Source organism: Mauremys mutica, chromosome 14 (assembly GCF_020497125.1).
Source record: "Mauremys mutica isolate MM-2020 ecotype Southern chromosome 14, ASM2049712v1, whole genome shotgun sequence".
NCBI lineage: Eukaryota > Metazoa > Chordata > Testudines > Geoemydidae > Mauremys > Mauremys mutica.
Window position 1 is genome coordinate 27,824,483 of NC_059085.1, and position 26,832 is coordinate 27,851,314.

Genomic DNA, 26,832 nt, shown 5'->3' on the forward strand with positions numbered 1-26,832 from the left:
GAGCTCAGTGATCAGGCTTGGTGTCAGTGAAAGGTGATTTTCTTCAGCACAGTATCCCCTGCAACCCAGAGCAGAGTCTTCATCAGACAGATAAGCTGGCTCAGGAGTAGGGTTTGTAGCTCCACTCAATCCACCTGCAACTAGAGCTGTCCCCATTTCTTGCCTCTTACTTGTAACAAATAGTCAGAAGAAGCAGGTGAGGAAAGTGAGAGAGTAGCTCCTGCAGGGAGGTCAGAAATGTAGCCCTGATCTGTGCTGATAAGCCAGCTTGTCAGGTTACTCAAAGATCATGTTCTTGGTTGCAGAGAGTCCTGCTTCTCATCTCTGCCAGAGCAGGACTATTCAAGGGAGTGGGTCACATTGGGGCAGTGGTGTTAAGGGAGCATTACTTTCACGGATGCCTGAATGGAAGCACAGATGGCTATCATCAGCTGCTCTCCCAGCATCAACCATTTAATTTCAGTCCCTGAGGCCCACCATTTATCTGCTCACTCTTCCTTCCTTTCTGTATTTGACTCTCTGTAGGCAGTGGATCATATCACAGGACCCCTAAATGCTGTTTTGGAGTATCATAATATAGCATAAGGGACCGGAAGTTCCCAACAAAAAATTCCAGTACCACCCAGGGTGGAAAAGAAATACCCTTTGATTTATGCTATTGCAATAATGTTCTTTTAAAAAATGTGATGCTGTTGAGTTGGAGGTCTCAGAAGGGGGGTACCAATATTTCAGACAGCCACCTGTCGGCATTCTTTAGTGCCAGGGACTCACAGAATCATGAGACTCCTTCCTGTAAATTTCCAAAGGTGGCTATTTTTAGAAGGCTCCTTTAAGTGATTCCCTCCTCTCCCATGTGCAATGCCCCAAATCCAAGGATCTCAATCTTGTTACAACAGAGATACTTTGAATGCTTCTGCGAGACTAATATATATTTTTGAAGGATTTAGCCCTGCTTGAAGTGGAAATCACAATGCAACTTTAACTGAGGAGCTACAAGAGCGCCTCCATAATTTTGCACCCATTAAGATGAACAAATCACTGGTGGAGCAATATTTAAAAGGACATCTGGATCAGAAAATTTATGCAACAGAAAGTGACCACATGTAAAACATATCATTATCTAAACATATTCAGCAACTCTATTCTAAACTTCCAGCCATGCTAACGGAGTATCTGTCAAGGTTATCTGAACTGCTAAATGAATTCTCTCGCCCCATAAATTATCTTTGAATCTCAAGATTTGTATGGACAAGAAAATGGAAAAGGAGTTTAATAGTAGACTTATCTAAGTACCCATTCAAAATGCTTTAAGTAATTTTGCTTCATATAAGGAATACTGCAGTACTATGTTACCAACCCTGACTCACATGCAAACAGTCAGTGACATTTGTGTTTTGAAGTGCTAGCTGTCAAAGTTTCAGAGTAACTGCACTTGTATTCCCACTCCGGGAATGCCCAGTCAGGTCTCAGGTCTCCTGAAATCACCTGCTCATTGTCTTTCTGAGTCCTTAAGCCTCCACAGTTTACACGGTGATATCCCCATTAAATCAGTCTCCCAGAGGGCTATGAACAGTGTATTGCCAGTAGTTACAAATTTACCATACAGCTCTTTCTAAACAAGCACATTTATTCTTAAGGAAAAAGCATTACAGATGAAACATAATAAAAACAATAACCAGATTTAAACACATCTTTAAATACACCATCAGTCTCATGGGGTCCTAGTGGGCCAAAATCTTTCCAAACCTTCCACAAGGTTAGGCCCCCCCTTTGACTGAAGATCCTGTCAATTTGCTGGAGGAGAAAATTTAAACCCAGCCTTTTTATATCAAAAGCCCTCTTTTGGTCTGTTGGTCTCTGGAAAACCCAGTTTGGACCAGTATATGCAAGCCTCCTCAGGGGGTGGTATCTCTATGGAGATGTTCGCAACCTAAGTGATTCACCTTAATCACCCCCTACTATTTTGGGTTCCTGAAAGAGTTGTGGTAACCCTCCCCTCTGGAGTTGCATACAATCCTTGGCCTACTATGATACATAAACTTAATAAAATATGGTCCCCAACAATATTACAGCGGATTGCAATATCTGTCACACTAGCATAATGGGAGCCAGTCAGTTTGCTCTAATCTAGGTATAACAGTTACTATCTGAATCTCCATGTTCAACCCCAGATCAATATACCAATGTGAAACCAGGGATTAGGACAATGCTAGTTCATATAGAACTCATGGGTTCAACCCCACCCTGGAGCAACACTTAACTTTTTAATTTTTTTCAAACAAGATGCTAGTTTGATAAGGGGAACAGGGGATGGATTGTAGCTTTTTTTAAATACCAGAAAAATTAGGGGGAAAATTAAAAGCAACAACTTATAATAAGTTTCTTGAAATGTATAACAAACTCTTTCAACTTTAACTTCATTAGTCCATATATCTTGTGCCATAACTATTAGTGATAAACACACTGAACGGGTCTATATCATGACAAGACACTTACGTTTATGGTTAATTTTCAGTATTTGAGTAGCTCCATTGATTTCAGTGTGACTACCCATGTGTTCTATGCATGTCACAGAGAGCACAGCACCTTGCAGGATCAAGCACCTAATTCAGAAACCTTAACTCTACATTATTCAGGCTTCTTCTTGGGAACTTCCTTCTTCTGTGTATATATATATATATATAAAAGTCCATACTCTAAATGTTTATGCAGCCCAGGTTTCTGCACTAAGAGACTTTCCCTCTCCTAAGTTGTGCAGGAACGGAACTCAGTTCCTGCACATCTCCATCTCATACTGATGACTCTAAAACAGCTTTATTTTATCTAAAACTTGTTCCTTTTTTTCTTTTAAGACATTATTACACCACCAAAGTAGTGAAACAGATATGCAACAGAACAAAGAATCTGGCTTATTAAGCTTCCATTACTCTGATATGCTAATGATCAGGTGCCTTCAAGACAAATTTCAACTTTACACTTCTTTTCAGTACATGGACTACTGTACAGAAGATTACTAATACTAGAGTAATGTTTATTATTAACAAGAGTAATGTATAGTAGCCTGTAATATATCAAGCTGCAATACTAGGATGCAGTATGTATTTTTCCAGTTTATTTTTCAAAGGTTCTGAAAAACAAGTAGCTTATCTGTCATAAGTAAGGTTTTGTTTTCTCAGCTCCAGAATAATACATTTAAAATACTTAGTTAAAAAACAATTTAATTAGCAAAAATCCACTCTGTTGTCTCTTCAGTTAATTTGCTAAATGAAAAAACAGAAAGCCTTAGTTATAAAATGGTTGTTAGGACAATGTTAATGATACTGTTAAAATGGAGGAATCATGGGTACCAAAAGGCAAAAGCTTTCTAAGACAAAATAGTATATTAATATAACTTACATATATTATAAAGTGTTGTAACTAATATTGTAATAAATTAATAAATATTAACATTAATATTCTGTGGTACCTTATCATTTGGTTTATCTTAGGTTGGTGTTAATATATAAATAGATTACAGTGGAGTTCCTCTAGAATTACACAGGACATATATATGAACAACAAAAGAATTCATCAGAATAATGCTATTAAAATAAACCCTAAAGGAAGTAAAAACATTTATAAAATGGCACCCCATATATCAAGTTTTAAATTAATACTTCCTTTGGTATTCATTGTAATATTGCCTATTCCTTTTAAATGTTACTTAACTTTTCTGTTCCTCATGGTGTTACAGAATGTTGATTTTTAAAACAAACTAAAATCTGAATCTTTGCATGTTATTTTCATTCCCAGCATGAAACATAAGAATAAAAAACTGTCAAAACAGTAAAAGGAGAGGCTTCTGTTGGAATGTCTACTGTAAAACATCCAATAAGGAATTTACCAGATTCTGCTGGGCGAAGTAATAAAATAAACAAGTTACAAAAAAAGGCTTAGGAAAAGAAAGGTTATAAACTACTTACCATTCTGCAATTTCAGGATGAAGAATTTTATTGTTCACATTAAATCTAACAAAAAAACAAACAACATACCAGAATTAAAAACTAGCAATACTATGAATTGCGGATGCCAGAATTTTTTCTAAACACAATACCAAAATGCATTTTATATATAGTGTCTCATCTGAGCACATGTTAACTAGTACAGTTTTAGTTATCAAATAATGTACTGCATCATAATTTTTAAAAACGTATTTAGGCTCCCAATCCTGCAAATGCATGTGCTTATTTTTACCCATGTCAGTAGTCCCACTGAAGTCCATGGGATTAATTATATGTATACATTTAAACCAGTTAAAAGCATTTTCAAGATCAGGCTCAGACGGCATACATGCTAGTTGTCCCTATGTAGGAGTGAGGCTTTTTTATAAATAGGTAAAATATAACTTTCCATTTTTATCACTCAAATACACTTGAATAAAATTAAAATGGTGAATGTTTCACGTTCATCCCTAAAGTTCTTTAGCAGTTTCAAATCTTGGGGAAATCAAATAATATTTAGATTAAATATTATTAATCTAAAGGTGAACTGCACAGAGAAAAAATAAAAAAGGATGTGTCCTCTTTTTGCTTCTCAATGATGCATAAAGGGAACGTGAAGGTTCCAACTCCCCACAACCACCTCTCAAGACAGCGTGGAAGGAGGGGCTCTCTTTGTTGCCTACGTCAAAGACTGATATTTATGTCAAAGACTGATAACTGGAGCAGCTGTTGTCATTTCATATTACAAGAGCCAATAGAGTAAAGGTTGAGACATTAAGCTGGGAGAAGGGATTTTTAGTTAGGTTGTTCAAAACTTTGTTTTTGTTGTTAACACTTCATTTCAATGACTAACATTTTGAATAAAAGGACAATCTGGTGCCATGAGCTCTTCAATTAGAGTTTGAGAGCTCACAATGAAAATGCCCCAGGATGTCCCACCCCAATAGATCTTTCAGGGAAGCTAAGGAAAACAGATTGGAGGTTCCTCACACCTCTGAAGTATTTAAAAATAAACAAATAAAAAGTGTGTATGTGCCTCTCAGGCCTTCTTTATAGATCATAAGGCACCAAAAAAGCACAAACCCAATTTTTAAGAGATTAGTTCCAAGTCACAGTTAAATGCCTAGGGCTCCAGATGGCAGAGCAATAAGCCATCAATCTATGAATACAACAAACAAAAGTATTTCTACAACATGTGCTCATGAACCTATAAAATCTAAAAATGTGAGGGTCCTTGACTTTGTGTTCCTACTTCAAGAGCATGAGACAGAAAATGCCAACTTATCTCAGACTTCAACAAATACAAGTACATGTTGCACAGTATTCAATATTAAGGGTCTTCATTTAGACACTAGTGGATCACCCCCACAACATGAAAACCACAATTCAGCATTCTGCATCATCATGGAAAACAACTGGTCACTTGGAAACATGAGAGAGTCTAGTAACATTTTATTTTCTTCAAGAACAACATCTGAACATTATCCCAATAGCTGCTGTTAAAGTAGTTCTGTTAAAGAGGTAAATCATTTGATGCAAGAGCCAGTTAAACACAAATCTACATAGAGGAAAAACTGATGAACAAGAAATGAAGTTTATATAGAGAGGTTCAATGAACAAAAGATTGAATTCCATCTCCGGCTGAAGAGTATTCCACCATGCCCCTAAAGAGAGATTAAAGGAAACAAGACATGAAAGGATATAAGCTGTATATGACATAAGCGACATCAATACAACAAAAGAAACGCAAACTCAGAGCAGATTGATGAAGAAAAATAGTAAAAGGAGATATTGTAACAAGGCAGAAAGTTGCACTAACAGCTCTATTTAAACTTACATAGACAAGTACAGCGTTGTAGCCATTATAGTCCCAGGATATTAGAGAGACAAGGTGGGTGAAGTAATATCTTTTATTGGATCAATTTCTGTTCATGAAAGAGACAAACTTTTGAGCTACACAGAGATCTTCTTCAGGTCTGGCCCCAGCTTGTCTCTCTCACCAACAGAAGTTGGTCCAATAAAAGATATTACCTCACCCACCTTGTCTCTCTAATGGACAAGTACAAAATAGCCAATGACATTATGAGTAGGGGAAGAAACACACACACACACACACAATTTCTGAGGGAAAAGGTTAAGAGACCATAAAGGACAGGGAAGGCAAGCACCGAGGAAAGATGAAAATACACGTTTAGTCAGTCAACATACTGTCTCTCCTGTGAATCAGAGGTTGTCTTATTAAATTTATAACTTTAACAAAAGATACAGGGATCCAAAATTACTCAAACCAACCAAACAAGAGATCAAACTCAAAAAAAGCAGCCAAGTGCAAAGGACTGAATGAAACAAAAAGAAAGATAAACCTTTCAGAAGAGCTACTTAGGACTGAGAAGAAAAAAGCCAGAGGCAGATAAGTGACTGAATAGATTTATTGAAATAACTATCTTTGTAGAGAAGAGTACCTATTCCAGAGCACTACGCTGAGGCACCCGCCTAAGATATGGCACCTAAATACCAGCTGCGGTCAGCAGGCATGTGGGGAAAGCCAGATAACAGAGGAATGGCATGAATAAGGGACCAGTGGTCACAGTCAGGGCTTGAGTTTTATCTCTCATCTGAGGTCCGGTCTACACTACAGACCTATATTGGTATAGCTACAACACTCAGGGGTGTGAAAAATCCACAGCCCTGAGCAACATAGTTATACCAACCAAACTGCCTCCACTTGTTCCCCTCTCCCACCCCATGTAGACAGAGCTATGGCAGCAAGAGAACTTATCCCACCAACATAGCTATCACCTCTTGGTGAGGCAGATTAACTACACCAACGGGAGAGCTCTCTCCCGTCGGTGTAGAGCATCTTCATTAAAGTGATGCAGCGTTTTAAGCGCAGACATGACCTGAAAGAGATCGTTGTGGTATCTGCAGCACTGAGTCCAGGATAGCAATTTAGAACACAATGGTGGGGGGCACTGGCTCAATCATAGGGAACAGCGCCATCTATTCTGCACAGTTTATTGTTGGAAATCTATCAGCTAAGAACTGACCTGGCTCAATCCTTTGTGAATGCTGACAGGTTCACAACACAAGCAATACAGCTGCAGGCTATCCCTGCTTATGACTGCAAGGGCACCTGTACTAATTACTCAAATTATACTTCACTTTAATTAGCAATAAGGGAGCTGAACAAGCTACATTGTAAAGGTTACTGGTTAAGTTATAAGCCTAAGGGGAAGAACATGTAGTCATTAACATGGATGCACAAATAGCAGAGAAGCAAAATTATTTTATATAAAGTATTACATAAATATTCCTGGTTATTCTTCTAAAAAGTTTCGATTATGCTTGATAGTAAACAATTATACTCTAAAAAATGAACCCCCAGCTGTCCTTCTGCTAAGAGGATCATATAAACCAATCCAATTCTAAATCTCACTGCAATTTGCAAATTGACAACACTTACAAAATCTGACACATGGACTGGAAGGAGAAGGAAAACTGACATTTTGCTATGGCTATACAATCTGTAATGTGTTAATATCCCTAATTAATCAACGCAAAACTAAGATATATTATATTTAACTTCATATTCAAACAGAATTAATTTTGTGCCCAGTTGTTCTTTAATAAACACAGCAATTTCATGCATTTCCAAAAAGTCAGTATACATATCCTGAACAAGCCAGCCACTGTAAATACTTTTCCTGTGTACAAAACATGCTGATCAGAAACTCTTCATGCATGTATGATAAAAACTATAGAAATCTTACACTTGTCAGTGTATCAATTTAAGACACAAGACCAAATCTCTCTCCCTGCCTCCCTCCCTCCCTATTATGAAATGTCAAACCCTTCCCCAAAATGTACAAGGCCTACATCAGAGAGAGGAACCTTGCAGAGTAATCTAAAGGTCAGTCTTGCTCTGTCAGACCAACAGGTGATATTCTGAAAGTGCCAAACATTCTAACAATTTTTAAGGAGATGACTGAATCTCTTACATCAAATAATTTTGAGGGGGGGGAGCGAAAAATCACACTTCAATATGTCCTGTAAGTAAAAAAAGATTAATTCAATGCCTTTTAAGTTAAACCACAATACTGTAGTTTGTATGCACATAATCTGATGTGCAAGGAATATTATTTTATAGTATACGCAAGATAAAAAGCATTTTACAAGCATTATGTTTCATTACAGTCATGTGAGGCAGGTAAATCACTGTGCCTATTTTACAGATGGGAAAACAGGCAGAGGCTATGTTACCTGTCCAATGTTAAAAAATCGGGTAAATTTCAGAAGCATGAAAAGGAACCAGGTTTTCTAAGCAGTCTCCTACTGTAAACAATTAATGCTGCATGAGTATTCATTAGTGAACAGAAATATTTACAAAGACAAATAATTCTGTACTTTTACAAGTTGCAGCTAACATACCAACTGCCTTTTAGTTCTTCAAAATATACAGTCTGAAGTTAAACAGGAGAACAAGTGATGGCTATACTACAGGAAATGATAACGTGAATCATGATTAGAAGCTCATTTCTGCAAATACATAAAAGTGAACTTGCTCATCACTGGCAGGACAAAGGCAATCTAAGGTTGGCCTTTCAGCCAAGGTAGAAATAACCCAGGGATCATAATGGAGACAAGGTAATTGCTCTGAAGTGGGAAATTAATAAAATAGCTAAGATAATTAATGATCAAGGAGACATTCCAAAGGTTGAAAAAGTGAGGCAAGGAAGCAACATTATTGGAGCAAGTAACAGGCAGCTTCTGTAAGAAGCAGATGAACATCCTGAAGATAGAGAGCAAGATTCAACTGCTTTACGAAGTGATATTATTTCTATTATCCATAGCAAAAAAAAAACAGAGCACAGCAAGCATAGGAGAAGACAGACAAATTGAACTAAGTAAAACAAGAACGGGTCCTGAAAAACAAATTCATCTTCACCAGGTCTGTAAAATATTGAGACAATCAAGAATATGGGAATAATATACATCTTCATAAATAGCCCAGAAAGTCTAGATAATCTATGAATAGCAAGAGCTAAAAAGACTTCATGCTATTTATGTGAGAGACAGTATAGGTTCTGTCGAACAGTCCAGCTCGAGTCATATTTAAAGACATCATAATTCATGTAAACATACAGGCAAGCATTTTAATAAAGCAAGGAGTTGGAGAAATAAGAACATGGGTAAAAAATTAAAGATGTTTTAGGTTTATTACAAAAGAAATCAAAGTAATGCACAGAAATATTTTTTGCAGTTGCAAGAGATTACAAATAGAGCAGATTTCATTAGGAAGCTCATTTTTCCCACAGTTCAATTAGTATGCAGCACTTAATAGCAAGACTGTCTATTGTGGTCAAAGAAATTAAGCAACTTGTAATGACAGAACTGACAGCCTCTTGAGAAGATACAACTACAAATTAGGGAGATAAAGGGAAAAAGTACAATGCCAAGTGGTTTAAGAGCTGATGGCATGAAATCTGTCAAAAGAGGCGAGATGCAGTAGATCTCCAGCATATGCAACAAAAATCAGTGAATAATCTTTTATATGGGGTGGTGGGAGGGGAGGAATGAGGGAGAGAGAGAGTCTGAAAAGCATTACTCACGTCTATCAGAAGCAACAAAAAGAGTATCTTAGTGCCTATGGTTGTAGAAGAATGAGCTTATCGGAGCTCTCCAACAGAGAGACCTGCCTACTAAATAGCTAGAAGTCTCTACTGAAAAGGTACAGACGTTGTCCTATTGAAGTAAACAGGGGATGTAATTACCATAAGCATAGAAGCTGCCGCCGAATTGCCGCCACCGCGGAAACGCGCCTGCCGTCCTAAGGGCACACGGACTGCCCCCGCAGTCCATGGCGGCAATTCGGTGTGCTGCTTGGGGGCAAAACAACAGGGACTGCCGCCCCTTGCAGATTGCCGCCCCAAGCACCAGCTTAAAATGCGGGTGCCTGGAGCCGGCCCTGACCATAAGCAGCAATGGCAGTGATAAACAATTATTTAGGCCCGTTGAGTGCCTCAGGACACACACTATGCAAAGAGTAAAAGAATACAAGCCACGTGCCAAATGGGGTAGATTCCTCCTTCAATATAGACTAGTAATGGAATGTGTCTGGAGCACTACTCAGTAGTAGCAACTCCGCACAGTTATACACACTGCAGCAGAAAGCAACCTTTCATTACCTCAGATAGATAAGGAATCTCACTGCTTCAAAACAGCCTGTGCATGGTATTCCTGGGAAGAACTGCCTTGAGGTCTAAGACTTGTTAAATTATACATATATAGAGAGCTCTCTAGTTCCTATCTCAGACACATCACTCCACCCATATCGTACAGAGTCCGCATACTCTTGGAGAACATACAGTACAAGATCAGCTCTAGTCGAAAGTTTGCTTATTTTGGCCTCTGGATTAGAGCAGGCCTGAAGTAACTTAGCATAGCAACAAGATTTTCATTATACACAGAAACAAAGTATTCATAAGAGACCTTCTGTTACCTGTCAGCCCTGTGTTCCCCAAGAACCAGGGTGCAGTATCCAGCCTGTCTGACCCACGAAGGACCACCACCACCACCCAGCCTCTGCTTGAACCAAAACCGATCAGAAAAGACGGTTACTCACCGTAGTAACTGTTGTTCTTCGAGATGTGTTGCTCCTATCCATTCCAGTCAGGTGTGCGCGCCGCGCGTGCACGGCTCTTCGGAAGATTTTTACCCTAGCAACTCCGGCGGGCCGGCTGGGCGCCCCCTGGAGTGGCGCCGCTATAGCGCAGGGTATATACCCCAGCTGGCCCGTCCGCTCCTCAGTTCCTTCTTGCCGGCTACTCCGACAGTGGGGAAGGAGGGCGGGTCTGGAATGGATAGGAGCAACACATCTCGAAGAACAACAGTTACTACGGTGAGTAACCGTCTTTTCTTCTTCGAGTGATTGCTCCTATGCATTCCAGTTAGGTGATTCCCAAGCCTTACGTAGGCGGTGGGGTCGGAGTTAGATGTTGCAGAACGCAACCGCTAAGCCAAAGGCTGCATCAGCTCTGGACTCCTGGACCAATGAGGCAAAGGTGTGGACCGAGGACCAGGTAGGTGTACAACACATCCCCCGAAAGGGTATGCGAGCCAGGAAGGCAGCTGAGAAGCGTGAGCCCTGGCGGAATGTGCAGCAAGGTGGCTCTATGGAACATGGGCCAAAACAGAGGAGGTGCGGATGCACAACGTGATTGAAGATGAAATCCTCTAGGAGGAGACAGGTATGCCCTTCGTCCGGTATGCCGGTACGATGAAGGTTTTGGGGGCGTTACGAGAGGGCTCTGTCCGCTAGATATAGATTGCGGACGCCCTACGGATGTCGAAGGAGGGCAACCGTTGCTCTCCTTGCAAAGAGAGTGGCTTCGGAAAGAAGACCGGAAGGAAGATATCCTGGTAGATATAAAAGGCCGACACCTCCTTAGGGAGGCAGGTCGGACGTGGTAATAACTGCCCTTGTCCTTGAGGAACACAGTATACCTTGGGCCTATTGTGAGAGTCTGAAGCTCGGAGACTCGTCTGGCCGCAGGAAAGGCTACAGGAAAACTGTCTTGCAGGACAGGTATATCAATGAGCATGTTGACATTGGCTCGAATAGGGCAGTCATAAAACTGGTTAGAACCAGATTGAAGAGCCAGGTTTATGGCAGGGCCCCACTGGGGTGGGAGGTATAAACACTCCAAGCCCAGAGGAACCAGACGGAATGGAGCGGGACCTCGGCGGGAGAAACATTGCGTGTTTCGGAGCAGCAGGAGAAACGCTTCCACTTGGCCAGATACTTTAACCGAATGGAAGATTTTCTACCACCCTGGAGAATCCTGTAGAACCGAGGCAGAACAACATAACTCGGATCGGTTTAGCCACGCAGGAGTCCTGCTGTGAGGTGCAGGGATTACAAGACCGGGTGGTGAAGGTTGCCGTGATCCCGCGTCATGGGGTCTGTGCCAAGAGGGTTGCTACCGACAGGCGTAGCAACATGGTGTGCCAGGGCTGCCCAGGTTACACTGGAGCGATCACGATCAGGGGTGCTCTGTCCCTGCGGAGTTTTAGCAGGACCTTGTGAACCAGTGGGGACAGTGGAAAGCGTACGGCAGATGGCTGATCCACGGCCTCAGGAAAATCCTCCAAGACCGAGCCTGGGGAGAGGCCTTGGAACAAGGAGAATTTTTCTCTCTTTCCGTTCTCACGAGAGCGAGGAGGGCTATGCGGGGAAAGACCCACTTCTGGAAAACGGAACAGATAAAGACAGGAGGAAACTACCACTTGTGAGACAGGAAGGATCTGCTGAGATGATCCGCCAGCTGAATCGCCTGGTACACAAGGCAGACTGCTCTCAGCTCTCGGACATTGATGTGTAAGGCCAGCTCTTGCGCTGACCGAAGGCCGTGAGTGCGAAACTACGCCAGGTGCGCACCCAGCCGAGAGATGGGCTGTCTGTCATGAGGGACCCTGAGGGGTGAATGAAACAGCATCCCTGGATACACCAGGGAGGACGCTGACTCCCGGTCGAGGGAGCCTAGGCTGCTCGGGGGGAACGAGACGACCACGAGTATGCCATCTCTGCCCGGGTGGCACACCCAGGTGAGCCACGATTGAAGTGAACAGAGGCGAAGCCTGGCATGTTTGGTTGCAAACGTGCAGACAGCCATGTGACTCAAGAAACCTAGGCAAGTGCGAGTCCAAGTTGGCGGGAAGGTCCATAGACCTTGTACAATTGTTACCCTCGCCTGAAACCAAGGCTGAGGTAAGCAGGCTCTGGCGAGTCTGGAGTCCAGGACGGCCCCAATGAATTCCCTTCCCTGTATGGGAATCAGAGTGGATTTTACTATTGATCATCAGGCCTAGACACAGGAATAGGTTCGTGTCGATGCCCACATGACTGGTAACTTGGGCCCGGTGGTTCTTCGAATGAGCCACTCGTCTAGATACGGAGAACGTGTATCCAACGGTGGCGAAGAAATGCAGCGACTACAGCCATGCACTTTGAATACCCCTGGGCTGTATAGAGGCCAACCGGGAGGGCCGTACACTGGGAATAACGATGGTAGGCCCCAAACCGAGGGTACCTTCTGTGTGGAAGAGAAATGGCGACGTGAAAGCACGCGCCCTTCATATCGAGGGCGGCGTACCAGTCTCCGGGATCCCAGGATGGGATGACGGTCGCCCTGGGTACCATGCGGAACTCATCTGCATCGTGACTTGTTGAGTTCCCGCAGGCCTAGGATAGGTCTGAGACCTCCCTTCGCCTAGGGGATTAGGTTTCGCCCTTAGGTACCTCCTGTATAGCTCCGATGAAGAGGAGCGTCCGCACCTCTTGCCAGAGGAATCGCTCGTGAGAGGGGTCCTGAGGAGGGGCGAGGATGGGTAGGCTTTTGCCCCATTGGTGGTCAGAAGGACCCTAATTTCGGCTCCTTTGGGGTGCGGATTGATGGCCACGACCGTGTAAGCCACGCCTGCTGGCCAAGTCCTGACTTTGTCAAGGCGCAGGGTAACAGCGGAGGTTGGGGACGAAAACGTCGGCGCTGAAGCACCGGCGTGTGCATGCCGAGAGAGAGAGAGCAAAGTGACCCTGCTGCCCTTTAGGTTCTGCAGCCTAGGGCCAGTGTTTTCAGAGAACAGGCCTGTGCCATTGAAGGGCAAGTCCTGTATAGCGTGCCGCAGCTGCGAGGGAAGGCTCGACAACTGGAGCCATGAAACGCGCCGCGTGGCAACACCCGAGGCCAGAGTCATGGCAGCGGAGTCAGCTGCGTCTAACGAGGCCTGGAGGAAAGCTCTCTCCAGCTCCGTCCTTTGCTGCAGGAGGGCATCGAACTCTTGACGGGAGTTCCGAAGAACCGACTCTGTAAATTTGCCACCGCCACCCACAGTAGCGGATAAGCAGGGCTTGCTGGTTCGTTACACGAAGTTGCAGGGCCCCCTCCGGGTACATCTTACGACCCAGTAAGACCACACGCCCAGCCTCCTTGGATTTAGGGGCTGGTCGCATTTCGATTAGAGGAGGGCCGGAGGGGTATGTTCCTGCTCCTGCCTCATCTGGGGAGGAGGAAGAAGAAAGGCCAGGGACAAGCGGGTCCTGTGTGGGCTTGAGCACCTGGACGACCTCCTGATCCGGTGGGATCTGGGAGCCCGGTGCCAAACCGGGGGTTGCTCTGTACCGGTCGGACGGGGACGACTAATTATCACCTCTGGCACCCAGAGCTCCGAGGGAACGGAGCGAGATGGGATCACCGGTACGCCTCTGGCGTGGTAGTACACCCACGGCGTCCAGAATGACCACTGATAGGTCTCCTGGAAGACTCTGGAGGGCACATCGGAAGAACAGAGTGCTACGCATATGAAGTGTCCGCACGAGACAACACTGATGCGTGGCTGGATGGCCCTGGAGGAGCTGAAAGCTCTTGGTAGAGTCTCCGTCTGCAACTGACGTCGCTCAATGCGGCACCGGGGATCGGTACCGGTAGACAGACCGGTACCGAGAACGGGACCTGCCACCGAAGCTGTGCCGGGCGGTCGACCGAGGGTGCGAGGCTCGATGATCAGGAGTGGCTACGGGCATCCCGGTGTCTGGGGCGGTGCCGGGAGCTGGATCGGTGCTGAGTGTTCCGGACCGGTGAACGGGATGCTGACCAGTGCCGCGAGTACTACTAGTACCAACATGGAGAACAGTGCCGAGACTGTGAGCGGCGTCGAGACTTAGATCAGTGACGGGACCGAGAACATCTGCGGGACCGCGACCCTGAACGGTGCCGGTCTGCGGTGCCGACGTAGGGTGGTCTGATCAAGGCAGGCTTGCCCATCAACTATGTAACCCGCACCGGCGGTGCCGGGGGTTGAGGCAGCGCAGATGCTGTTGTTGCAATCAGCTCCCTCGCCGTGGACACTGTCTCCGGCGTGGAGGGAATAGTGAGCTCGACCAGAGCTCGCACCACGGATGCAGCTTCATAGCGAGCTCGACCACGGTCCGTACCGGGGAGTGTTCCAGCACCGGACTCGACGGCTTTTGCCTGGCCGGAGTTAATGGTGCGGGCATTGTCGGTGCCGCGGCAGACATCGGTGCCGGGCGATCCGACGGAGCATAGTGCTCGGCTGCGGAGCAGGCGGCTCGGACGCAGCTTCAGAGCGAGCTCGACCAACGGTCCGTACCGGGGAGCTTTCCGGCACCGGACTCGACGGCTCTTGCCTGGCCAGAGTTAATGGTGCGGATATTGATGGTGCCGCGGCAGACATCGGTGCCGGGCGATCCCACTGAACATAGCGCTCGGCTGCGGAGCAGGCGGCTCGGACGCAGCTTCCTAGCGAGCTCGACCACGGTCCATACCGGGGAGCTTTCCAGCACTGGACTCGACGGCTCTTGCCTGGCCAGAGTTAACGGTGTGGATACTGTCGGTGCCGCGGCAGACATCGGTGCCGGGCGCTCCGACTGAGCATAGCGCTTGGCTGCGGAGCAGGCGGCTCGGACGCAGCTTCATAGCGAGCTCGACCACGGTCCGTACCGGGGAGCTTTCCAGCACCGGACTCGACAGCTCTTGCCTGGCCGGAGTTAATGGTGCGGATATTGTCGGTGCCGTGGCAGACATCGGTGCCGGGCGATCCGACGGAGCATAGCGCTCGGCTGCGGAGCGGGCGGCTCGGACGCAGCTTCAGAGCGAGCTTGACCACGGTCCGTGCCGGGGAGCTTTCCAGCACCGGACTCGACGGCTCTTGCCTGGCCAGAGCTAAAGGTGCGGATATTGTCGGTGCCGCGGCAGACATCGGTGCCGGGCGATCCGACTGAGCATAGCGCTCGGCTGCGGAGCAGGCATCTCGGACGCAGCTTCAAAGTGAGCTCGACCACGGTCCTTACATGGGCGCTTTCCAGCACCGGACTCAACGGCTCTTGCCTGGCCGGAGTAAATGGTGCGGGTATTGTCGGTGCCGCGGCAGACACCGGTGCAGGACAATCCGACCGAGCATAGCGCTCGGCTGCAGAGGCAGCGGCTCGGACGCAGCAAGGATATTGTGCCTCTTCATCCTCCAGGAGAGGGATCCATGCCGAGGGTACGTCGGAGCCAGCGACGGTCGTGCCAGGAGGCCTTGGCGGTACCGGCGATCCGGTGCCGAGGGAGCGCGCCTTGAAAACTAACTAGCGCTCGGCGCCAAGAGCAGAGGAGCAAGAGCTGCCTCCCTCAGGAGCTGTTTAAAACGAAAGCCCCGCTCCCCTTTGTTCATGGATTAAAGGCCTCACAAATGCGGCACTTATCTGTGAGGTAAGATCCCTGGAGGCACTTAGGAGAAGATCTCTTGTCGGCAGCGGCTGGTGGCCGGCCGAGCATTAGAAAACCCTGTGGACCGGGCATCGGACCCGGCACCGGGTATGGGGAAGGGGATAAACCCCGAACTCCTGTAAAATAAATACAGTATACTATTCTACAAACAAACAGAGTTAACTACAACTATAAACAGAACGAGAGAAAACTACGAGTAGCTAGGGAAGTGGAGGTCAGCTGAGCTGCACTCCACTGTTCCAACGGCCGTCACGGGCGGAAAGAAGGAACTGAGGAGCGGACGGGCCGGCTGGGGTATATATCCTGCGCTATAGCGGCGCCACTCCAGGGGGCGCCCAGCCGGCCCGCCGGAGTTGCTAGGGTAAAAATCTTCCGAAGAGCCGTGCACGCGCAGCGCGCACACCTAACTGGAATGCATAGGAGCAATCACTCGAAGAAGAAGAAAGACTTACAAAAAGCAATGAAAAGGCAGTGGGATACACACCTAAACCCCTCCAGACAAGGGTGACAAGATTAAGGCAACTCCCCTAGCCTCATTTGCATTGGAGATGGGACAGGGAGGCATCTCCATTAGCATACAGAATGGAGAAGAGAAATTCCAAGGCAAGAACCACACTGAACTCTGGGACCAGAAAAACAGGGAAGTATTGCATGATGGGGGGATTTCTGCTCCAGATGTTAATGAACTCACTCCTGCACACACCCAGCTCAGTAGTTATCAGACCAATTCTAGTCACAAATCCTTTATCGGTATCCAAAATACTGAAGCTGCCTAACTGCATTGTGAGCTCCCTCGAAGGAACACCGCCCATAGCCAGGAATGATCAATTCCTATTATCTAGCCTGAACAAAACAACTTTGGTATACTCCCTTGAGCCATCAGTTTACCCATAAACAAATCTAGTGTTCTCCCTTGAACCACTGTTGTTTCCCTACAAAAAAGCCCTATCCATGCTCATGTAAATTTTCTGATGCCTGGATCCAAAATCTGCACCAGTTCCACTGGGACTTCATCATCTCCTGATTGATCATGCTGACTGATCTCCTGACTGATCCCTGCCTGTCTCCAGCACTCCGGACCCACAGCTACTACCACCACATGGGAACCCCAACCGGTTCAAGCTTTACGGAGTGGTGAGAACCCAACTCTCTCTCTGTTTTTCTTTCTACTCTATGTATGGCTTTCTAACCCGACTTGTGTGATCAGGTGTAGTTTTCTAAACCTGACGTTTGTAATCAAATTTAAGCTAGATTTAATATTGTAACTGTTTTGTTTGTTTGGCTCTCCTTATGTGGTTATTACGTGGTAATAAATAACTTTCATGGTTAAGCTGATTGCTTCCCTCTCTCTCTCTCTCAATCTTATATGTTTTGGCTTCCCTATTTGCTCTGGAGCAACGCTCCTCTTACCTAAGCTAAAGATCCCAGTAGCACCCAAAAATCCTGTGGGGTTTGCTCATCAAGTGGGTTACTACCAAAACAATTGTAACATGGAAGTGGAGACTGGGATGTGCTGAACCTGTGGCATAGGAGGGTGGGCAGCTTGAAAGTGCTGCTTGACCCAGCCTGCTCATGCGTACTCTATTCTGGTGCGGTGCCATGGCATATGAGGGTGGCAGCTTGGAAGTGCTGCTTGCCTCAGCCTGCTAAGTCCATGGACATATAAGGGGTCAGCTTGGGAGTGCTGATTCACCCAGTCTGCTCAGACGTGCTCTGTGAGTGTGTGTGCGTGTTCATCTGATTCTGGGGCTGGAGGAACCCAGCCCTGGGGAACCTAGGTCCTGCAGGATAGCTCCACTGGGAGGGAACTTGCAGAAGGGAGAAGTAGAGCTCCATATGAAAACACAAGTGACACAGGCAGTACATTGATTGAATTACAGAAACCCCCACCCCAGAAGAGCAACCCTAATAAATGAGCGTACCCCAAAGTAATGGGCAAATCTGGTAACACTTCATCATAATGCTAAAATTCGAAGGAGCTTAATTTTGTGCTCACAAGATTGCAGGAATACTATCTGCATGAGCAAACTTTATTTTATTGGGGGAGGGCAGGCTGGGGCAAATTGTTTTCTAACCTGTGTACAAGCAAATGCATGCGCAATATCCCATTTCCATGTGTAAATGTTGGATTTACATACCCAAGCTAGGCAAAAGCAAGTGGATATGTATTTTTACACACATGCAGTTTAGAAAACAAGACAGTCAGAAGCTAGTTTGAGAATTGGTAAAAATGTAGTCCCTGACATTTGCTTTATGTGAAGAATATGTGAACTTTCCAAACAGAATGATTTAGTTTGTAAACCTAACTCTGAAGTATAACAGATGAAAAACCCAACACCATGCATGTTGACCATGAGCACATATAAAAAAAATAATAAAATGTGTCATGGAGAAAACTGAAAACATATGAGGCATTTAGTGTATCTAGCTCATACAGCCAAAATAAATAAATAAATGGAGTTAATAAGGAACAAGACAAGATGCATATAGAATGTGTTAATTCTCAAGGAGTCACTGTTTTGAGAGTTAAGATAAAAGAGAAATGAGTGTGGTAACAGATTTCTCCCCTCTTCCCCAGTTTTTATATTACTATTATTTTGAGATAGGATATATATTTATAAGACTACTGGCATCTACAAATAATTCTATTGGTATAGCAAGAAAGATAGTGTGGTAAGGAATTAGAACCTCCTGTTATATTATCTGATGACCTACAATACATCCTAAATATAACTGATTAAAATCTAGGGTGTTTTTTAAATTAATATATTGATGTGTATATATCAGGGGTTGGCAACCTTTCAGAAGTGGTGTGCCGAGTCTTCATTTATTCACTCTAATTTAAGGTTTCGCGTGCCAGTAATACATTTTAATGTTTTTAGAAGGCCTCTTTCTATAAGCCTATAATATATAACTAAACTTTTGTTGTATGTAAAGTAAATAAGGTTTTTAAAATGTTTAAGAAGCTTCATTTAAAATTAAATTAAAATGCAGAGCCCCCCGGACTGGTGGCCAGGACCCGGGCAGTGAGAGTGCCACTGAAAATCAGCTCGCATGCCATAGGTTGCCTATCCCTGGTATATATTATAGTAAGACAGCAGGTCAAATCTGCAGGTTTTCTTAAAGGAACCCTCCATGCTTGTTTTACCTTTCACATAGTTAACAAATAAGCTGAACACACTTTATTTGGGTCTACCATCATGCAGACTTAATAAGTTTACAGAAGATATCTGTGAAGCTATTTAACACAGAACTGCAGTGGTAAGCTAAAGAACATATTCTGCTAAATCACCAAATTTGGAAGAGAGTTATGATCGTTTATAGCACTCAGCTTATACTATTACAGGCCTAATGCCCAGAAAGCCAAAACTCAGAATTTCTTTATCATGGGAAATTTCAGCATTTTAATGTTTGTTTTTGTTCCAATTTGCAATTAAAATATACTGTATTTCAAAATTTCCAACAAAATGGATCTCTGTAAATTGTGTGTTTCTAAAGTACCTACATACAGTGTTTCCAAAATGAAATATAGTCCCTAAGACTCCAGCAGCTGCTGACTGAAATGGGTATGATTCTTGTCAGTTTCACTCACGGTTGCTATTCAGTGGTGGGCATCTGTGACATTGACAAGAATCAGATCAATTTCAGTCAGCAGCTGCCTGGAGTTCCAGGGTCTACAGCTCTAGGGCAGCCCTCTCATGGAAAATCCCCTGGGCCCAAGAAACCCCAGGCTTCCAGACTCCAGGGCCACCTGCCCTGAAGCAATAGACCCCTGGAACCCGCTCTGAGTTGGGACTCTCAGGCCTTCCAGGATCCCTGCTCTGGAACTGGGAGACTAGACACAGAGCTGCCAGGCTCCCAGGGCAGCAGATTCCCTGGGCTTCCTGAGTCTCAGGGGAGGTGGCTCAGTAGGCTGCAGGAACCAGGCAGCTCAGGGAACCAGCTGCCCCAGAAATCTGGAAACCCTAGGATCCCTTGACCCTCTAGCAGTCCACATGGTGGGACCCTAGTTGCCTGTCCCAGGACTTCCAGGTCTGAAGCAGGGAGCCTAGAAACACTGATTGTTCCCTGGGTTTCCAGGCTTCCTTCTGAGGAGCTGGGTAACTAGATACTGAGAACCCCCAAATCTGCCAGGCTCCCAGACTAGCTGGTTCCCCAGGCTGCAGCTGGTCCAGAAATCTGCAGGCTCTGGGGTTCTGAGTTCTGGGGCAGTCTGCATGGTGGAGCTGCCCCAGAACCATGGCAGGCTGCTGAGGAGTCAGGCAAGTGAACTGGCAGGAAACCAGACAGGCTTCCAATGGGTGACTTTCATCTGAAGAGTCAACAAAAGCGAAATTTCCATGAATTGTTCACTTTCAACAAATTGGCCTTTTCTGATGGAAAAGCGTTCTATCAGAACATTTCCAACAGTTCTAACAGGAAGGTACTTGTATAGGATTAAAACAAGAGACAAGGCCAAAATGACTACTGTAATCCTTTCTTCAGAAATTGGTGAGCTGACTGAAGAAACAGTTATAAAAAGTAGTATACTGAAGTTCAGGTCTAGAGTACTTCAACAATAAAAGAGCCATAGTACCAAAGGTTAAGAAATTGTGCAGCTACTTTATAGATTTATAGGTATGTAAGAGAAGAGAGACAGCTCTTTTAGCTGGCTGTTTCTCAGTTGAAGACACTGGAGATTTTTAAGCACTGTTGGTATTTTTTTTTCTATCCAGTATCTTAAACGTTACATATTTCTAAAGAAAAGTGAGATCGATGCATCTTTACATGCTGAATGCCTTCAAAGTAAATGAGGTACGGAACAGTCAGCAGAGATGTCACTCCACACCTCTTGTCTATTTTGGTGCAAGTTTCAAGAGTTTTGGAAGGAAAAAAAAATCACTCTCCCCCAACTTTAGCTGTCACAACCCAATTTGGACCACCATGTTACGTCACAGTTACTATAACATTTATTTGAATTAATCTATAGAGGAATATAGGTCACATAAAAGAAATATTTGTATTGTATTACATATGTTACATTTATAGTTTTTTAAAGTTTCCTACACAAAAGATCTAGAAGTTATTTAAAATAAATATGATCTCCAAACAGGTTTTCAGATTAAAACTTCAAGCAAGTGAACAGAAGAATAGCACCACCCTTTTTTTTTTTTGATTGTACTGTGATAATTTGGGGCAAAGATGCCTAAGAAAGCAATAGGAGACAGCCACATCAGAATAGAACACTGGTGTAATAACTGAAAGAGCAGATGTCTCAAAAATAGTGTCATATTCTACATTATTTTCCACAGAAAGATCCTGAAAGCTACAGAATCTTTAATTTTTGGTGCCCATTTTCCAGTGTCCTTAATTGTGACAGACTGGTTAAGTTTCCAGTCAGGTTATAGAAGAGAACAAAAGTAATTAAGCAATCAGATTCCAAATCTCATTATCTGACACAGAGGAGAGGCGATCCCAAGAGAAAGTGTGCTCATGTGACCTAGCAAAATGAGTGTCTAGAATTACAGGCAACAGCCACAAATTCTATGCAGTATTATCATCTCTGTAACAGTGTTATCTGCTGTGGACAGAAAGGTGAATGGAGGAAAATACAACAGGCTGACTTAGTGTCAGGGATCATAAAAAGGCCACCCACTCATTATCTCTGAGAGCATTAATTTGAATAGGCTTCCAGACAGTGTTCGTCCCCGCTCCCCATTTTTCAGCCAAATAGATGATGGTCAAATCTTAGGATATCACAATTTATAGCAGACTATTGCATTTGATTCAAAATTCAGACCATCTTCTTCATATTATAGCATAAACCTCTCTCATGTAGGATTGCTCTAGGAAATAAGCAATTGTTATCCTTGTTAATTACCATTTCACACAATTGCATCTAGGAGCACTTTTTCCACTGGCAGCAAACTTTTTTTAAAGGAATTAAATCTGAAAGTCTATGAATTGCCCTCAAAAGGTCACTTCTATGCAGAAATATTACATCGGGGTCGGCAACCTTTCAGAAGTAGTGTGCTGAGTCTTCATTTATTCACTCTAATTTAAGGTTTCATGTGCCAGTAATATATTTTAACGTTTTTAGAAGGCCTCTTTTTATAAGTCTATAATATATAACTAAACTATTGTTGTATGTAAAGTAAATAAGGTTTTTAAAATGTTTAAGAAGCTACATTTAAAATTAAATTAAAATGCAGAGCCCCCCGGACCGGTGGCCAGGACCCAGGCAGTGAGAGTGCCACTGAAAATCAGCTTGCGTGCCGCCTTTGGCACGTGTGCCATAGGTTGCCTTCCCTTGTATTACATAGTGTCTTTTTAGAAGAGTGGACATTCCAGAATCCTTTGCAGACAAAGTATTGTATATAAGAGGATAAAGTATGGTAGCCATATAGTATAAGTTATTTTAAGTTTGTTTTTCACATATTGTAAAATTCAAATATTCACTGCCAAGGAATTTAAGTTTTTTTCCTTTAATGTACAAGTAATCTAAAAAGAAACATATGTACATATCTTTGCTGTTGCTAACACAGATTGAAAGAGATTTCCAAACAACCAAATAAATGGAAAATTAAGGATCTGTCTACACAGGAACTAGACACTCATGGCTCGCCTGTGCCAGCCAACTCAGGTTCACAGGGCTTGGGCTGCAGAGCTGGTTCATTGCTATGTAGACTTCTGGGCTCGGGATGGGTCCAAAGCTCAGGCTCCAGCCCAAGCCCAGAAGTCAACCCAGCAATGAAACAGCCCCATAACCCAAGGCTGGAGCCCATGGGCCTGAATTGGCTGGCAAAGGCCAGCCATGGATGGCTAATTCCTGTGTAGACATACCCTTAAGTCATTAGAAGTGCAAATCAAATCTCTGGATTTCAATGAAAGTGTAGCTCATATAGTCTCTTGCTTATATATTAACATTTTATAATTTATCATGAGCAAAAACCATGGTGATTTAATCTGAAGTATAAAACCAGTATAACATTATTAATAATTATCCAACAATTTAATTAATGTATAAAAACCACCTCAATAGACACTTACTGGCTGATTCCTTCAAATGAAGCTTCCCTGGAGATGTTTCCACTATCAGTATTAACACCACGCTGGAGGGGAAGATGAAAAGAACTATCATTGTGTACTAAAGACAAGTATTTTAAAATAAATTCATTGACAGAACCCATTACTTAAGGTCTTTTAGAAAGCTTACTTGTAAAAATAATGTGAATGATTGCATAAAATCAGTAAGAGGTAAAAACAAGGTTACCTGCTCACATTTAGACACATACACCTCTACCCCGATATAACGCTGTCCTCGGGAGCCAAAAAATCTTAACACATTATAGGTGAAAGCGCGTTATATCGAACTTGCTTTGATCTGCCGGAGCATGCAGCCCCGCCCCCCCGGAGCACTGCTTTACCATGTTATAGCCGAATTCGTGTTATATCGTGTCACGTTATATCGGGATAGAGGTGTATAAATAATTATTCATTACTGAAGAGACAGATGGAACTCAAGTTGACACATGTTGCCTCGAAAAGCAGGCCTAAACTTCTCTTTTCTAAAATAGCTTGGTAGCAATTTTTGGGGGGGGGGGGGTGCGGGAGCAAAGGGCAAAAGAGGTTTGTCCTGTAAACAAGACGGTAATGGGTGGGAGTAGAATAAGAACTGTATTAAGATGTTTTAACACACACTTCCTTGGAAAGAAGTAATTCCATACTGCCTTGACAACTCTTGTTCCATAAATTGGAGTGCCTCTCTCCTACAGCTTGCCATTCACACAAGAAGCATGAAAGACACCATTCTGGTTGCTACACAGCACTGCTGACGTGTCTAGGTTTGTGGGGAAATCACACAGAGCAGCACTGCCTTTCCAAGACCAAAGGAGGAGAGGCACAAGTGCAGGACTTCTGCTGAACTAAGCAAAGAATGTACTTTGGATCAGCATTCCTCCAGAGCTCAGGGAGGGAAAGCAGCTCAGAGAAGTAGGAAGTTTTGAGTGAAACGGACCCAGCAGAAAGGGAGTTGCTCAACCTCCATAAAAACAGACAAATAATGACAGACATGTACCAGTCCCAACAGAATATTGGAAAGCTGAAGAAGGGGAAAGGACAGCTCGAATCACCATCACACTTTACCCTGGGAAGAAGTGGGTGAGGGGTGAAAAGCACTGTAACTCTACCCTCCCACCTTGGAGTTGTGTGAAGGTTACGTTGTAATCTAAAGTAGGATCTAGATAGTAACTTGATCCCATTCTCATACTACTGAAAGAAAACTGCCCTGAGCCCCCGCCTCGTCATACACAAAGGCAGTACTTTAATTTCTCTAAGCGCCAGTCGCCGGTTTCAAAGATGCAAGTGATGTGGTCAGAACAATGGGAAAGCAGGATGTGATTTTGCAGCATTTGGAATGGACTTGAGGGAGGCGATGTGGGTGTCAAGTGGGTTTCCTGTAAATTAAGTGTGAAACTACCACATGGATAAGAGTTTTGGTAGTAGGACACAGGGAAGAAGGGACAGGATTTAGCAACTCACTGACTGAATGTGAGGAGAGAGGAGAAAGGCTAGTCAACTATACAAAGATGGCTGACTTTAAACTGGAGAATGGTGACATTAGCCTGTGGGATGGAGAAGGGACAAAGAGGATACATAATGAGCAGACATCTCAGATTAAAATTAAATTCATCTGTTTTTAAATTAATTCATCTGTTTACTGAAGAGCAACTGGATAAGTATTCTCCAAGAATGACAAATATGACTTACCAATGTAAGAAGAACTGAGGGTTTCTTTGAAGCCAAGACACTGGTTATCTAAAAGAACAGGATTGCAGTTACAGTACATTTTTTTTCCTATCCACATCAAGATTTTATTATGGACAATTTGCTTCTTGTCAATGTTATATGTGTTAACCTTAGAAACGTACTAACATTTCAAGCCTGCTAAAAGAAGTCACCTCATATGTTCTGCTTGTTAGGCAAAGGCAGCAATACAACTGGTGAAAAGTATCAATCAAAAAAACCTTTTGCTGTAAAAGAGATACAATAAAAAAAGGTTAAACACCAGAACACAGCCAAAGTAGCATGACTAATCTCATCTGACTTATAATAGGTCACATCCAAAATTGATTCTATAACAATTAAACAAATATCATGAATCAGAAATATAGTCAACAAAAATGATGAAGTAGTTTCAGGCCCTAAACCTTCCTGACAAACTTTGTGATTAAAAAAAAGTTTTTCTTCCATCCCCCATGTTGCTGTGCGAAAGACCTATGCAGGCAGGGGAAATGGACTAACTAGCTGATGGAGGAAACAGTGATACTCCCTATATTCAAAGTGCTGTCAAGTGCACGAAGTAAACAAACTGGAAAAGAGAAACATTTCTCTGATCTCTTTCAGATTCAGTAACCTTGTGTCACTTGTTAAAAGAGCCATTAAAAAAACCCACCCTTCTGTCTGAACATGTTAAGTTGGTGTCCTTTTAAGACACATGCAACAACTGCATTGCAAGATTAAATCTACTGCCATTATTTAGAGAGGAAATGTGCGAGAGCTGAGAAGGGTTTTTTCTATGAAGACCCACATAATAGGACATGGAAATCAGGAATTACAGCAGGAAAAGATGTGTGCTACTACATATAAAAACACAGTATGCATTAATGTTATTACATTATCATGTGCTGAATATTTACAGTTATTCTCACTGAGTCATCTTTTCTTGATTAAAACTTCTCTACAATATCCCAACTTCCTTTAGCATCTTTGACACATTTATAAATTGAGGCTACAATAGGTCTTTCATTTCCACTGAGTGTGATTAAAAGCTTAAACTCTTCAACTTGTTCCATTTGTATGCCACAAGAAATTGAAGTAAAATACAGTATTGTTATTTCCATAGATTGCCTTCCATCACAGAATAGCTTATGTCAACTCAATAGCCACATTTCCCAAGACTAGATATCGCTGGGATTCTACTGGTTCTATAAGAACAGTCACAGTTAAATGCCCTGGGTTTGTTTCACACCGAGGCCAACATTTCTCAATAAGCCTGGTTTCCTGACTGTTTAAGAGGAAATGTGAAACACACAATATTTATCAGCCATCTCACTAGTCTGCCTTTATATTAAAGTCAATTCTTACCCTACCACCTATTTGAGAAGAGAACATTGGGGTCACAGACAGGTATACTTTTAATATGGCTGCACAGATGTAGGTGATGAGATATGCATTCATTGATCCAATAAATGAATCACATAACTAGGACGAGGATATTTCACCAAATTAGCATCAACTTCTTACCAGTTTGCTCCAATAACACACATCACATGAAGTGAAAAACTAAATGCATAGTCACAAGTACATTACATATCAATACTGCAATGTCTTTTATAGATCTTTTGTATTTTCTAACCTTGATGAGATACTGTGACTATTACCCACTTTCCAGCAGTATCCATCATTGAAGAATCGGTACAGATGCTCAATCAATGAATTCAAGTCAAAGATGCTAAAACAGTGGATAACCAAGGTGTCGGGGTGCTGGAACTAAGGGTGCTGGAGGCGCGGCAGCACCTCCTGGC

At 43.6% G+C, this 26,832-nt stretch overlaps 1 protein-coding gene across 2 annotated transcripts in view; it reads right to left on the minus strand.

Annotated features, from left to right (window-relative positions):
* PEPD (peptidase D) overlaps positions 1 to 26,832 on the minus strand; it is a 227,212-nt gene that overhangs the window by 163,295 nt on the left and 37,085 nt on the right. For both annotated transcript variants that reach the window (XM_044987795.1, XM_044987794.1), the window contains exons 5-7: positions 25,016 to 25,063; positions 23,297 to 23,358; positions 3,963 to 4,007 (exon numbers count right to left, since the gene is read on the minus strand). In XM_044987795.1, the coding sequence (XP_044843730.1) occupies positions 3,963 to 4,007; positions 23,297 to 23,358; positions 25,016 to 25,063 (155 nt within the window). The remainder of the gene's footprint in view (positions 1 to 3,962; positions 4,008 to 23,296; positions 23,359 to 25,015; positions 25,064 to 26,832) is intronic.